The sequence below is a fragment of the Glycine max genome, chromosome 13, assembly GCF_000004515.6.
Source record: "Glycine max cultivar Williams 82 chromosome 13, Glycine_max_v4.0, whole genome shotgun sequence".
Classification (NCBI taxonomy): domain Eukaryota; kingdom Viridiplantae; phylum Streptophyta; class Magnoliopsida; order Fabales; family Fabaceae; genus Glycine; species Glycine max.
In genome coordinates this window covers 41,540,820-41,556,246 of record NC_038249.2, presented here as the reverse complement: position 1 = coordinate 41,556,246, position 15,427 = coordinate 41,540,820, and the positions used below count along the sequence as shown (strand labels likewise).

Below are 15,427 nucleotides of genomic sequence, written 5' to 3'. Positions count from 1 at the left end.
TAAATATATTTTTAAAATATTTTTTTTTATTGAATACTAGTTCTTATTTTTATTAAAATAATAGAGAGATTTATAAGAAAATACACATTATTCAAATCTATGTCATTAATGTTTCACAAACTGAAGTACTTAACAAATAGTTGAACCTGTCCAGTATTATTAGTTAAAAATAATCTCTTACTATCAATTTCAACTAAATTTTGAGTTTAATACTATAAAACTTAAAAAGGTTACTAATCACACTAAGAAAAAAAACGTTTATTTCTTTGTCAATGAACCACAAAACAATTTAAGAATACCATTCCTACCTATACAGAAACTATAGAGATTTTGAAAACAAAAGTTGTTTTTTCATTAAACTAATTTAAAAATTACTACTATAATAGATTGTTATATGTGTATGTATATTATAAATTATAAATTAAAAAAGTTTAATTAAGTTTTTGATAGAATATAGGTTGTTTTGAGATTATTATCTAATATTAATTTTTTTTAATCAAGTATCTAAAAAATTTTCAGTTTCATTTTATTATGTGTCGTTAGTCGTCTTCCATTAAATGATGATGTGATAAATGAAGTATCACGTCATCGCGCACAACCACGACATGTCATTGTCACATCATCACCTTTAATAATATGGTGATGAAGTGTCAGTGATTGGATGTGATGACGTAATACTTTGTCTGTCATGTCATCACTTAATGGAAATAAATTAACAACATGTAATAAATTGAAACATAAAAAAATTTCATGGAAGTATTTAACAAAAAATGAATTTTTAGATAGTAATATGAAAACAACTTATTTTTCAAATATGAAAAACTTATTTAAATCATATATAATTGGTGTTTTGCGGTCTATGATCAATGTACACATGTAACATGTTATGTCTTCCCTCACTTTTCCTACATTATTCTGGACCCAAAATATATATATCTCACCATTTCATCTTGTTTACGCATCTTAACTCTTTAATTTCACATTTAATATTATCTCATTAATCTACTTTAGTTGTTTAACATGATAAATTGATAGGTGAGCTATTGTAAATTTCAAATAGTATTCTTTTATTCCTATCAATACAAAATATCTTATTAATTTAATGTATTTCTTATTTTGAATGAGGAATTATCTTTAAAAAAAAATAGGATAAAGTTTCTCGAGTCTATATAAAAGTAAATTACATATATGTTTATCAAGTTATTTTAATTAATTTTTTATTTTTTGACAAGTTTATAAATATTTGATCAAATAAAAGTGTTTGAGAAATGATTTGTTCTTATTAACTTATAAGATTTACTTTTAAACATAACTTAAATTTATGATTATCATTTTTATTTTTATTTTTAATAAAATAGTAAAATTTATTATTTATCATTTTATCTGAAATTAAATTATTTATTTTGATAAAAATATTTTTTATGATTTTTTAACTAAAAAATTATTTTTCAGATTGACTTTAGTTAAGTTGTTCATAACTAAAAAATAAATTATTTTTGAATTTATCTAAAAATTCATTTTTTGTCGAATAATTACTTATAAAATTTTTGTTTCAACTTTTCATGTTATTAGTCTTCTTCTATTAAATGGTGAATATTTTTTTTTTATTATTGACACGTTATTAATAGTGATGACGACATTCTCTTCTCACGTCATTAACTGAAAAACTTAATTAAACCAATTAAAAATGATTGTAATCCTAATGCTAGAAACAGTTATAAGTTGTATTTATATTGTGATCCCCAACGTGGCCAACCTGTTACCGTTGTTGGATTCCTCCTAAAAATAAAATTTGAACAAAAATTTTAATTGCTATTCTGCCCCTCTTTTTAGCTTCGATGTATTTAATCATTTTTTGGCTCACTCTCTTTCTTCCCGATCGATCGATTTCTTCCGCCTAGGGTTTTTCTGCATTCCGATTACCCATCCCACCGCATTCACAATCACAATTGCAATAGGGTTTTCGTTTCCTTCGGCTTGCTTCTGTGGTAATTGCAGCTTTCTCGATTGAATTTTGGATTTAGGGTTCCGATTCCGAGTCTTACTTCTAAAAGCCGTCGATTCGTCCTGGAATTTCAGGCTCTCGGAGCCGCAGAGATAGGGTTCTTCCATTTTGTCATGTTCCCCAAGGAAAAAGAGAGAGAGAGGGGTAAATTGTTGAACATTTTATTATTTATTGTAATTTAATTATAATAATGGACTCCGTCGTTGACGTTTCTCTTTGATGGCGTCCAAAGCTTCTGTTCTCTCTTTTATTTCCATTTTCCCGATATTCAATAAAAATTACTTTATTAATCTGTAGCTTTTATTTTTTTTTATATTTTTTTAATTTTAAATTTTTTTCCTGTTCCTGTTTATGCTAAAGGTCAACGAATTTTTTGGTGGTGAGTTGTGGGCTGAGCCTGCAACCGTTGTTATAAACTGGAGTTATCGCAATGTTGGGTGTGAATCGTACTGGCTTTAATTTCTGTAGCCGTTTAATCCACCTAGCTGAATGGCATCCATTAGAATAGCAATGCTAAACAGGGCTTGAGGCCCTTCCGTTCCTCTCGTATCAGGTAATCATCTTTCCCTTATGGAGCAAACTACAATCTTGTTTTGTGATTGTGCTTAACCCAATTTGGCTTTCACCCTTTTTGATGAGATTCCTGTTGTGAAAGCTATTTGCAGGGTCAGCAGAGAGAAGAGAAGTTAGTTATTAGGATATATATTGGCTTTGGCCGTTTGAGGGTGAGTCAGATTGATGCTGTGATGGGAGATTATAAGAGTTTTTCATTTTCCAAAATGATGGGCTGCTGTGGTTGCTTCGGATTTGTCCAAAAACCAAGACGACGGCGTCGGGATAAACGTGGCATCAGTAATCTTCTCTCCCAGGGGCTATTATTGGATGGAGAAACTGAAGGCGATGAGACATATAGTGGTGACGTTACTAGTAACTGCACCAGTGTAGATGACAATGAGGTGCAAGCTGTACGCAACCGTTCAGAGGATATTTTAAACTTTAGAGCTAAGAATGGCATGGTTTGCAGGCCGTTTCCTGTTAAGGAGACTTGCAAACTTGATCGCTCAGAGGTATCCATGGGAGTAGCTTTTTTGTTTTTTGCTATAAAGTTGCTTTCAATTTATAGTGAAACGTCAATACTAGGTTGGCTTGTTTTGATATGTTAGTGGTCTTGAGTTCATTGTTGGTGAAAACTGAATTCACCATGTTTCGATCACCTTATGGTATCCAGACCTTTACTTGAAATTTTGTGAAATTTATTTAATTTTATTTAATATAATTACAAAAAAACGCTTGTTAACTTTTAATGACTGCTACATGATAAAGGGAAGTTGGGTTTAGTTTTAGACACTATTTTTACCATTTTTGGTGACATGACATTGAATTAGGGATGAACTTTGAAATGTTTTGGTGCAATTTCTTTCTCGCTAGTTGTTGCTTTGTTCTACTTTCCTTCACTTGTAAGTTGTAACCATAAATTTAGAGATTACATTCTACATGTTAGTCTTGGTCTTGAATTTCTTGTCTTGTCAGTGTGTTTAAACCTATCTGAATGGTGTGATCTGTATTCAGGCAAAGTTTGTCTACTGTAATAAATATCTTTTTATTTTTTTTATCATCGCCTTTATTTAAATATTCAGGATGAAAATGGGAACAAGATGATAAATGGATATGTTCGAGAGTATAAAATTGGTTCTGGAAGCTATGGCAAAGTGGTAAGCATAGTTTTTGCAGAATTATCTTTTCTCTATTCTCATGGAATCCACTGCCCTGAGCCCTTCCCTGATATGTATTTCAGGCTCTTTATCGAAGTAGTGTTGATGGAAAGCATTACGCAATTAAGGTAAGGACACTTTTTTGTATGAGCACTTGCAGGCAGATTACTTCATAATAGCATATTTTTGTAACAGGGCAGTAATCACTGCTCCTGACAGTAGGGAATTGCGACATTGGTAGATTGTTGGACTAGCTAGTGTGACTGACAAATTGCTCTGTATTACATTAGGACATAAGAAATAATCAAAGGCTCACTGCCTCACTGCAACATGCATGTGTGTAATGTTATAATCAAGATACGGGCACAATTATTTAGATGTTAACTCTTTTGAACTGCAGTCCTTTCACAAGTCTCAATTACAAAAGCTTCGAGTTGCACCGTCTGAGACTGCTATGACTGATGTTCTACGTGAGGTATATTTCTTTTTAGTATCTTTTTTTAAAAAAAATGAACAATATAGGGTTATTCAGGGGGTCCCCATTTATATTCAGGGCATTAGCCTTTTCTTTTTATTTTCTTTGATCATAACTTGTTTCTGAAATGTTATACAAGTGTAAATATATTGAACTAGTGAACTTTGCCAATACCTTGGTTATTACCTAGCAACTAGCAGCTAGCCAGCTACATATGGCACTTTATCCTCACTAACAATAAATGGAAACAACTACTAAATTTGCTGCTGCTAGAGATTTACTGTTCTTATGGAATATATTGTCATCCGTTATTTTTTTAATACCATAGCAACATAGCATGCATATAGGTCAGTTTTGGAAAACACTTTATTTTCTGTTGCCAATGTTTTATGTTCCATTTTCTTAGAATTCGAGCTTAGGGCCTAACTCAACCTGAAATGCTAGCTCATAGGGTGAAGATTCTCCTCTATTTATATATATTATTTTTGCATTATCTCTAGTCTATGTAGGATTTGGGTTTTCCCAAATCCCAATACCACCCCTCTCGCCAACACTATTAGGCTTGGTACATTGATAATATGGTAGGCTGCCCAATAATGGATCTAGAATAGGCTTTGATATGATTTTAGAATTTGGATTTGGGCCTAACTCAATTCCAAAATAGCACTCAAGAGGTGAGGATTGCCTCCCAATTATATACTCTGTTTTGGGCATATCACTAGTTGATGTGAGATCACCAACACACTCTCGTGTTGAGAACTAGACATTTCGAGTGTGAAGTTTGTAGGACTGAACATTTGTAGGTGGTTTGAAAACGGCCCAATAACGGGGGCTCGATAGGCCCAACAACAGTTGCTAAGATAGGCTGTATCATCTTAGAATTTGAGCTTTTAGAGGCTAACTCAACCCCAAAAGCTAACGCATAGGGTGAGGGTTGTCCTCCATTTATATATATTATTCAGGCACTATCTCTAATAATGTGGGACTTGGTTTTTCCCAATACATTTTAACATTACTTATATCTTTTTCCAAGAGTTTATTTTTTATTTTACTTCCTGTTTTGTTCATTTTATGATTTGTTACATTGTTTAACTCAATTTTTTGGATGTTCTTTACTGATCCTGCAGTATTTTAATAGACACAAATACGTTATTTTCAGGTATTGATTATGAAAATGGTGGAACATCCTAATATAGTCAATCTCATTGAGGTGATTGATGATCCAGAGTCGGATGACTTCTACATGGGTACTCAATGCTAGTTGCTTCTTGGTTTTGTTATATAGCGATGACTGCTCCTGTAATTTGTACATATGTATTTGAGCCTCGAGCTTAATTAAGAATCTCCAATAAGTTCTATGCTTAACTGCTGTTGTTTACTTTTACAGTACTTGAATATGTGGAAAGCAAATGGGTGTGTGAGGGTACAGGTCGTCCTTGTGCATTAGGTGAAGAGACTGCTAGGAAATACTTGCGCGATATAGTCTCAGGATTAACATATCTCCATGCTCATGTATTATCTCTGAGCCAAATCTTTTTCTGGTTAATGATGATACAGTGCCCCCCCCCCCCCCCCCCCCCCCCACCTCTCTTCTCACTCACACACACTATTACCTTCCATCATATGCCCATAATTTTCAGTTATTTTAGTTAATGTCTTTCATATTTTTATGATTTCCCTGAACCAAAAACATTTCTGAATTGAATAGCCAGTAGGCACTGCTGCAAATTTTGTATTTGGTAATTTGTAGGCTAATGTATGCCATCCTTCGCACTCTTAAAATTAGTTTTGTTTTGTTTGTCTATGTGAAGCTGTTGCCTGTTAATATTATGTTTATGTCTAAAGTTTACTGAAGTATATTTTTGCATATCACTGGAAATACATGATACTAGATATGCGTGCTTAAAAAACTTCCTAAGTCAACCAACATATCATTTATTGTACGTGCTCAGGCACATTCATGTTACATGCATTGAAATAGTTTGACTATGCTCCTATGGTGATTCGATATTGATTTGTTTCAATGCAGAATATAGTGCATGGGGATATAAAACCTGATAATCTGTTGATTACTCATCATGGCACTGTAAAGATAGGGGATTTCAGTGTCAGCCAGGCATTTGAGGTGATGTAATTACTGAACTTAATGATAATTTAAAAGATATGAAAGCTGAAGAGTTTACTCCAAGCCTGTGACATTATTTTATGAGTTTAAAATTTGATTGGTTGAAACTTGAAAGAAAGCTGGTGAATGTACCTTGTTAATGTGTCACTTACATAATTTGAGAGGCAGAAGCCTTTTTTTTTGTTAATATTTTGCTTCATTGTACTGATATCATGTCTTTGTGAATCCATGGGATTATGACTCCACTCTTTGGAATTTTGAATTTTCTATGGTATGTAGAAGAATTTAGCTTGTCTGAGGTGGTCAGGACCAAGGAAGTTGAAAATGATTAATCATAGAGAATATATATATTGGTGATGTTACATGTGTCCTAAGATATATCTTCACAACTAATAGGAATCAACACTTTGGTTTCTTTTTGCAGGATGGCAATGATGAACTCCGTCGATCACCTGGCACTCCAGTTTTCACTGCACCAGAATGTTGTTTAGGTTACTGATTTCTTTTCAAGCTTGCAAGATACTTTGCTCTGTGGACTCTATGAAAGTACATATTTTCAGTGCAGTTTTTGTTGATATTATTTAGGTCTTACTTATCATGGTAAAGCTTCTGACACGTGGGCAGTAGGAGTTACTTTGTACTGTATGATATTGGGTGAATACCCATTTCTTGGAGACACACTTCAAGACACATATGACAAAGTAAGACATATGTTAACTTACCCTCTAATAATATTAAGTAGAATTGATGCTACATGTTTTTAACCTGTCACAGAAATCTGAGCTTACTGTTTCCTCCCTTATCCAGATAGTCAATGATCCTTTAGTTCTGCCAGATGACATTAACCCCCAGTTGAAGAATTTAATAGAAGGATTACTATGCAAAGGTATGTGGCATTCAACTTTTCCCAGACATAAATAACTATATATTCCCATTTCAATTTTGCTCTTCCTTTCGCCACTAACAAGCTTCATCATCATCCTAATTTTATTTTGGGGGCCCATCATTTTATGTTTCTCAATTTAACTGTGTTCTGCAGACCCAGAACTGAGGATGACATTGGGCGATGTTGCTGAGCATATCTGGGTTATTGGAGAAGATGGGCCTATTCCTGGGTACTTATGTTGGTGCAAACGCAAGAGCATGGTGACTGAAGACTCTGATGGGAGCGATATACTTGCTTGATCCACGCTGATTCTAAGTTGGATTTCTTATGTACAGTGACAAGGCCCATTAATTTTTCCCCCACTTTGGCCCCACGGAGAGATGTTATGATTATTATAGAGGGAGTCTCCAAAGAATAATTGGGAATTAAGAAAATACAGTTCATGTTACCGACGATATGTAGTCAACTAAGTCATGTTTATTTTTGTGTTGTGAAGCATTTGGTGTCCTCTACGGACTTAGAGGTCTTGTAATACGGCTCTTTCGCATAGAACGAGTTTTTTTCTTTCTTTCTCAAACACGTGCCGAATTCTGTTCAGTTCATACTCTTTATACATTCCTTGGAGTGTTTTGTTTTTACATTTGCTTTGGTTTAACATTCAAAGAATTTGATTATTCAACAATCCACGCTAAGCATGAACTTAGTTTTTTTATTGTCAAAATTTACGAAACTCCACTCCTAAGGTCTTTGTCACACAGTGGATTCTTGCCAAACCTCCTCCCGCCGAGCAGCTGGCTATTGAACTTACTTTTTAATCTGCTTTTATATGAGAAGTGAGAAGTTCCAACTCAAAAGCCATTGCAACTATTATAATATAATGGGATAAAGTTGTTATTCGTTGCATAAATTCGGTTCTAGTTGTCGTAAACGCGTGGTACTCTAGAAGAAAAGTCTTCTTCATCCACGGAAACAAACAAAAGTAGAGGCAGTTTTTGGCTGTATTGGCGTCACCACCCTCCTTAAGCTTTGTTTTTACCATTTGACTTGCAATTTAAGGTCTTCAACTATATATAACTGACAAATCCCATTCTCCACGGCTCTTTCTCTTACTATAGCCAATAGCTAGCATGCACCGTTGCATGGAGGATATTGGTATCGTTTTAAGAAGAAAAAAAACGTGTATTTTGGTCGCTAGGAAAGGTTCCTTCAACAAATATCAAGAGCTTCCTTATCTATATATATATTTAAGTTTCATACGGCACCAACAATGTATACTATGTACAAGTTGGAGGTAGACTTCAAAAATTTATTAAATAGAATAGACCCTATTATTTTATTTATATTTTTATGGCTTGGTTGTACCCTTTTTTGTTTTTATTGAAATAAAGTGTAACGAATAAAAGAAATGAAAGGGTGAATAATCGGAAAAATAATGTATATGATGTTGTTGAGATAAGGTGAAAGTACATAAATAAAAAGAGGGAACCACGTCAACCAGTGACTGATTGATGAGACCTGTGTCAGCCGAATCAACATTCTCTGAATACAGTTTGTGTGTGTTTGAATGTGAAAAAAAGTTATTTTGAATAAAATTGTTTTTAATTGATATAATTTATATTTAGATGTTTTTATTATAAAAATAACAATAAAATTTAATATAAAAATTTAATCCAACATAAAAAATAGTATTGTTTCAATTAAAAATTAATACTAAACTTATAATTAATACGTTAGCATAACATCAAACATATAAAAATTTACATAAAATCATGTTAACTTATTTTAATATGATTATAAAGAATCTAATATGAAACTAAACAATCATTATATCAAATTAAAATTAATATTTAAATTTTAATAAATATAAATAAACTATAAATCTATTAAAATTTATTAGTTATATTTATTTTTTACAATAAGTGTCTTTTTTTACAGACAATAAGTGTTTTACTGAACTTATTATTAACATATTTCTATCAGAAAAAACATTTATATTAAAAAATAAGAATACTTTTGACAAGTAAACAATCCTTATACAAAGACACGTAAAATACTTTTCAGAAAAGAAAATATTAAATATTTGTGATGAGAAATTCTAAGTTTATGATAAAAGACTTCTATAACCATTTGTATGTAGATATTGATAAACGTTAGCATTGACCAAAAGCGTGTTTATATCAACGTTGAAGCACGCTCAACGTGAACATAAACTTGTGGATTTTGATTGACTATTCGTCAAATCTTATGATTTATTTGAACGACGGAAAAATATGAATATTAATGTATTTTATTTGATTAAAAAAACAAAATTAAATTTAAAACAAATTTTATCATCATTTTATCGTCAATGTAAATGCATCTTCATTAGTAAAAGATTTTATATTGTTAATCAATTACAAATTAAGTTTAATATATTTTAAAAATAATTATAATTAAAATTAACAAATTTATTATATATGATAATTCTTTAATCTATAATCATATTTAACTAGTTAAATTCTTTATTATTATAATATATGATAATATGTGATTAAGCTATAATATAAAATAATTTTACACTCTAAACAATATTTTTATGAAGGGATCTAATTTATTTTGATGTAAAATAATGTTAGCTGGAAGAGGGAGTACGATGTGCAACAGCCGTAACAGTTCTTTCTACCATGACTGACATAATGAGTCGACATTTGGTGCGGCAGAAACAGAGGAAGAAATCGAAGAAAAGAAAGTTTTCGAATTTATTTGTTTATTAGAAAGAAGAAATAAAGTTGTTCGTTCGTGCTGGAGTGACGTTGACATGAAAACGAAACTTTAACAAAATGAACGGGATATCGAACATGTGGTCTGTAATGTTCTAATTAGATTAGTACAACAACTATGATAAGTGTTTTTTTTAGATCATATTAGTAACTAAGTAGTATTTGTATTTATTCCATACACCATACTGGATTATCATTTATCTACCATATAACTTTAAGGATGATTATGCCCAATAAAAATTTACCTAGGTATTAATTCCAGTAAACATATGTTTCTGTCACTATATTGCGTTTGATTTAGTTTTCTAGAACTCTAAAACCATAATTTAAACAAAAGCTTGTCGTATACAAGTGGGAAAAAAAAATTCTTTTAACATAAAAAAATTCACAAACAATATATCAATATTAAAAAATCACGAGTTTGGTCATTTATATAACATGCAGATAAATTATAAAAAAAAACTATCCTTTTTTTCTTTGCTAACATTAAATAAAAAAAATCTAATCCTATTATATTTAGTTTTCTTCTCAATTGATCCTTCAAGCAAATATACCTTCAGTTTTGTTTAGGATGAGTGAATGAGGAAAGAAAGAAAAGAAGAGAAAGAAAAATAAAATAAAATTCAAATCTTTTAGTCATTTGATTCCTCTTCGAGGAAGAAGAAATAATAAAAGAAAATAACAAGTGAGACTCACGTTTTTTGCAAACCGTCTCAAATGGAAAGAAAGAGGAAGAGAAAATTATTTCATACAATAAAATTAAAGATCAAAATATCATTATTTGACCATCTTTTTTTAATAAAGATGCCATTATCATTCTATATGCGTTTTTTTCCACTTTTTATACAATCAAATAAGAAGAAAAGATTTTATTTCTTATCGAACTGTCTAAAAACTCATTCCACTTTTTACTCTATTTTTTTCTCTAGATCTTTCTTTCATTTTACTTTCTTTCTTAAACAAAACATACCATGAATATTTTGTCTCTCAAACAAAGGTACTTACTTCCCCAGGTGTTGTAGCGTATTTTCGGTTTGTGAGGCTGTTCCTTAAGAGTTAAGACTTTTCTTAATCACTTAACGCCTTTATTTTTTATTTTTTAATTCAAGTTATTAGATAATAAGTTTATTGTAATGCTTTTATGGAACAATTTTGTTTAACAAATAAATTTATCATCAATACAATAATGAACAACTCATAGATGTAGTGTTTTGATGTTGTTCCACCATTATAATTAGATTTGTATATAAGTAATTTGCATATTAAAAAATTGGATTAAAAGTCAATATAGATTATTCAGTAAAGCTCTATTTTTTATTTTAAAATGGTACCAAAAACATCTTTAAATTGTATCTATGTTTTATCCTATAATAATTACAGTGATTTTTTATTTTATATCTAAATTATTATCTTGTTATAATATTTTAATTCTCTCTATACCTTCTCCCTTAACGTTTTTATTTTCTATTTGCATTTAAAAAATCTAATAAAGCCAGGATGAATTAAAAATAAATATATTAATTTTAAAATTAAATAAATTTTAATGAGAATTTTTATATTGATGATGATTTAATTTCATAATTGAAGGTACTAAACAAATTATCAACATAAATTATTACAAGCAGTATACTATCGAAAAATAGATTTTTATTCAATATTAACAATATTTTTAGGTACTTTAAAATTGTTTACATCTTATTTGACATCAACCATATTGAAAAATAACTTAAATGCATTGTTCATATTATTTATTGAAAATAAAATATTAAAATTATTTTCAGTGCATTTGAATGCTTAAATAAGTATTTATTTAACAAGCTTTTATAGCGAAAAGCTCATGCCATAAATTTAATCATAAAATTTATTAGAATGAGTTTAAAAACTTATTTTGATAAGCTTCACGTGTAGAAAAAATTAACAAAACCTATTTTATAAGCTCAAAAAATTCTCATATAAATTCTTTTATCGTTTTAGATTTTTTTTAACACGTTTATATTTATAAGAGAAAATTATACCCACCTCCCCTGAACAAATTAACACCCCGACACCACACACAATCTTCAATCACTGAACATATTTTCCTAAAAATAATTGTCAGTTGTGGTATCGCTATCTTAGGTGAACTCTGCTGCTATATATGCCAATGAATAAAATGTTTTAAGTTGTCCTTTAAAATTAGAGGGGGGCATAGCATAAATACTTGTGTATTATTTTAAAAGTTTTGGGGAGTTTGATTAATGCACTTATTACTTAGAATTTACATTTTTCAGAATCAACAAGTAGTGGCATTGAAAAAGCAATAAGGCTTTTGAAGGTCGACAAATGGCATAATGATGGCTGTTTTCATTTTTATTTTGCTGGGATCGTTCGGCTTCGGCATTCACGTGACTCTCTCTCTATTGGAATAAAGAAAACGTATTAGATTCTCTTCCACCTTCTCATGTTGCTGTTAGTTTTCCTGATTCCGTCCTTGATATTTTGTCATTCACAATTTTCTTTTTTTTTTTATATATCTGATCGATCATATGCAAACATACTATAGTATGTTTTTATCAAGATTATGCATGTGATAACAGATAATAGTCTATTTTTATTTAATTCCCGGCCGTTGGCATGTTTAGTTTAACAAAAAAGAAAAAGAGAGAGAGAGAGAATAAATGAGAAAAAAGGGATATAAAACTTTTAAAATACTATTGAAAAAGGATAAATTATCGAGAGACATGCAAGCTTGAGTTTTTTCTGAATTTAAAGTTCAACAATTTTTTGCACTTTTCTTATTTAATTTTACGCATATATTATATATAATGTTAAGAGTACCATGCATACGATTATGATTATCGAGTTTACTTATTTTATGTAATTTAATTATGTGCAAATTATCTTTTTAGTAGGTTCGGGATACATTGTGTAAATTTTATATAAATTCAATAAATTCTCGAATTTACGATCAAGTCAACAAGTCAAGAAAATTAAATCAAAAAACATATTATTTTGGATTGTTTTTTCATGTTTAGGATTTAACATACCTCCATTTGACGCGTTATTCTTGAATCAAAAAACTTTTGTATTTAATAACATCAATTTTTTGATAAAAACATTTTATTGCAACTATTACCTTTACAAGTTATAATTTAATAGTGATATGTTACTAAACTTAATTATTTAATTGTTATAAAATTATAGTTTATTATTTTATTTTATTTTATTATATTATATTATTAAAATATTTAATCATTATGTTATTTATAAATATTTTATTATTATTTTTATATGAAATAAATTCTTATAATTTTTTGAGTTTAATCTATGAATTTTTCATGAGTTTATATAAGTTCTTGAGCTTGATAATCTTTCACAGGATAAAACAACCTGAGTTACGTGGAAAAAAATAATGCACCGTGAATTACTTTATACAATTTGGTTAAATCCAAAACCGTTGTTCATTGAGTATGAAATTTCAAATTAATTGGGACAATATATAAAGAGAAAGACCAAAAATAACATACATCTTTTGAATCCATTGGGATCAGTAATGATAGGTGGAAATAGTATATATGAAGTCGTATGTATAAGTCTGGTTATCTGAGAAAAAGGGATACTTAAGAGTTAAGAATACAATTTTTTTTATAAATGATCATTTTACTTAAATTGAGAATACTCATGATATTAAGAAGTTAATTTTTAGTGAAAATTTTGTATACATAAAATTTGAACTTTTTTTTTCTTTTGTTAATAGATAAAGTTTGAAGTTTAAACTTTATTTAAGGGAGACTGGCATGCAGTACCATCTTAATTAATCGTTCATTGGTCCAACACACATAGGTCATATTGAATGTTGGGTAAGTTGTATCCTTAATCCTATATATTTCTTAATGAATTTTTTATTTGCCGATTAAAAAAAGTGTAACAAGTTATTGATTTTGTACGCTTACCTTGTTTTTACTCACATAAACGTGGAAAAAGTTATTGATAAATCTTACCCTTTCTTTAAAGATATCTATCCCACTCTAATGCTTACAGTGATTATCTATAAAAAAAAATTTCATGATTGGAATACACATCATACAAAAAGAATAGAAAAAATGAGCAGGAATAAGTTATTATATGAATGATTTTTAGTATCGTACAATAATGGGATATATATATATATATATATATTAAATATTAATAATATAATTATTGGACATTTTGATATTATATCAATGGTTATATCTGGCATTAAACATTTTTAGTTTAATATAACTATTAAATTAAAAATATATAACTAAAAATGTTTAATTTATTTAAAGTTAGATATAATCATTGGTATAATATCAAAATGTCCAATAATTGTATTATTATAATTATATATAATTAAAAAGTAAATAAAAATATGGCTTCAACTATGAAAATATATATTGGTCCAAAAACTATGATAATATATAGAATATTTAAATTACAAAGAAAAGACACTTTTTCATATTTTCAAATTATTCCTTTATGCACAATTATTTTCCGCTTTCATGTACTTGTTTGTTTTTCTGGTGACCAGCATCCCGTCCTCTTCTTGCTAATCCCATCCTCTTTTTCTCCATAATGTTTCAAATCAATTGCAATTTGTATTAATAATTGAAGGCATGACATGCCCAACAGAAAATCTAACACATCACGCCTACTCTCGTTTAATTGGATGGTTTTATCAAATTTTCAATAATACTTTTATTCTTATGGCCTTAAAACGGTTTAAGTATTTTTATTACAATTATTCTTAAAATTTGGGTCTATATATATGACAACTGAAATAGCTAGATTCAAGAATATATTTTATTCCTAAATATCTCCCTTGCTCGATCTCGCAGGTAAATAGTTTGAGATCATTGCCAGTATACAACAGGATTCATCGGCATTATAGATAAATCTTGAAAAACTTAGGGTATGTTTGGTTTGCATTTTCATTTTCTGTTTTCATTTTCTGAAAACTGTTTTCATTTTCAAAAGATTAGAATTTTGAAAATATGTTTGATTTGACTTCTTATTTTTTGTTTTCATGAAATAAAAATACTGAAAATTTATGATATATTGATTTCTTGTCTTTTTGTATTTTTAGATTTGCTTAAAATTACTTGTCACCACAATTTCATTTTATCCAAAATGAGGTTTCTGTTCTCAACTGAAAACACTGAAAACGAAAATTTATTGTTTTCATTTTCTGGTTGTTTTCTGTTTTCATTTTCACTAAAAATGTTTTCAGAAATCCAACCAAACCAAACACCCCTTATGTTGTTAACTTTTTTATAAGAGTTTGCACATAGTATATATTTAAAACCATTTGATCGATGTGTTGCTAGATTTTGCCTTTTCTTCTAAAATGAGACTAACAGAAAAATAAAAATGAACTACAAGTTTTAGGAAGTATAAATTAAGTATTACAAAAATTAAAAAAATATAAAAGAATCACGTATTAACTACACTATAGTTGCATGTAT

General features: G+C 29.3%; 1 protein-coding gene across 4 annotated transcripts; it reads left to right on the top strand.

Annotated features, from left to right (window-relative positions):
• Positions 1 to 1,752: 1,752 nt before the first annotated feature.
• On the top strand, positions 1,753 to 7,841 carry LOC100807940 (serine/threonine-protein kinase GRIK1). Of its 4 annotated transcripts, none has more exons than XM_041008506.1 (14): positions 1,770 to 1,988; positions 2,080 to 2,149; positions 2,366 to 2,558; positions 2,671 to 3,072; positions 3,643 to 3,717; positions 3,801 to 3,845; positions 4,118 to 4,192; positions 5,352 to 5,439; positions 5,580 to 5,704; positions 6,222 to 6,317; positions 6,742 to 6,808; positions 6,903 to 7,018; positions 7,125 to 7,203; positions 7,357 to 7,841. In XM_041008506.1, exons 4-14 carry the CDS (start codon positions 2,752 to 2,754, stop codon positions 7,500 to 7,502), a joined length of 1,233 nt encoding a protein of 410 aa, XP_040864440.1. In that variant the 5' UTR covers positions 1,770 to 1,988; positions 2,080 to 2,149; positions 2,366 to 2,558; positions 2,671 to 2,751; the 3' UTR covers positions 7,503 to 7,841. The 4 variants fall into 4 exon arrangements, with proteins under 4 accessions (XP_040864438.1, XP_040864439.1, XP_040864440.1 ...); XM_041008507.1 differs by having other exon boundaries at positions 2,661 to 3,072; XM_041008504.1 differs by having other exon boundaries at positions 1,753 to 2,149.
• Positions 7,842 to 15,427: the final 7,586 nt, after the last annotated feature.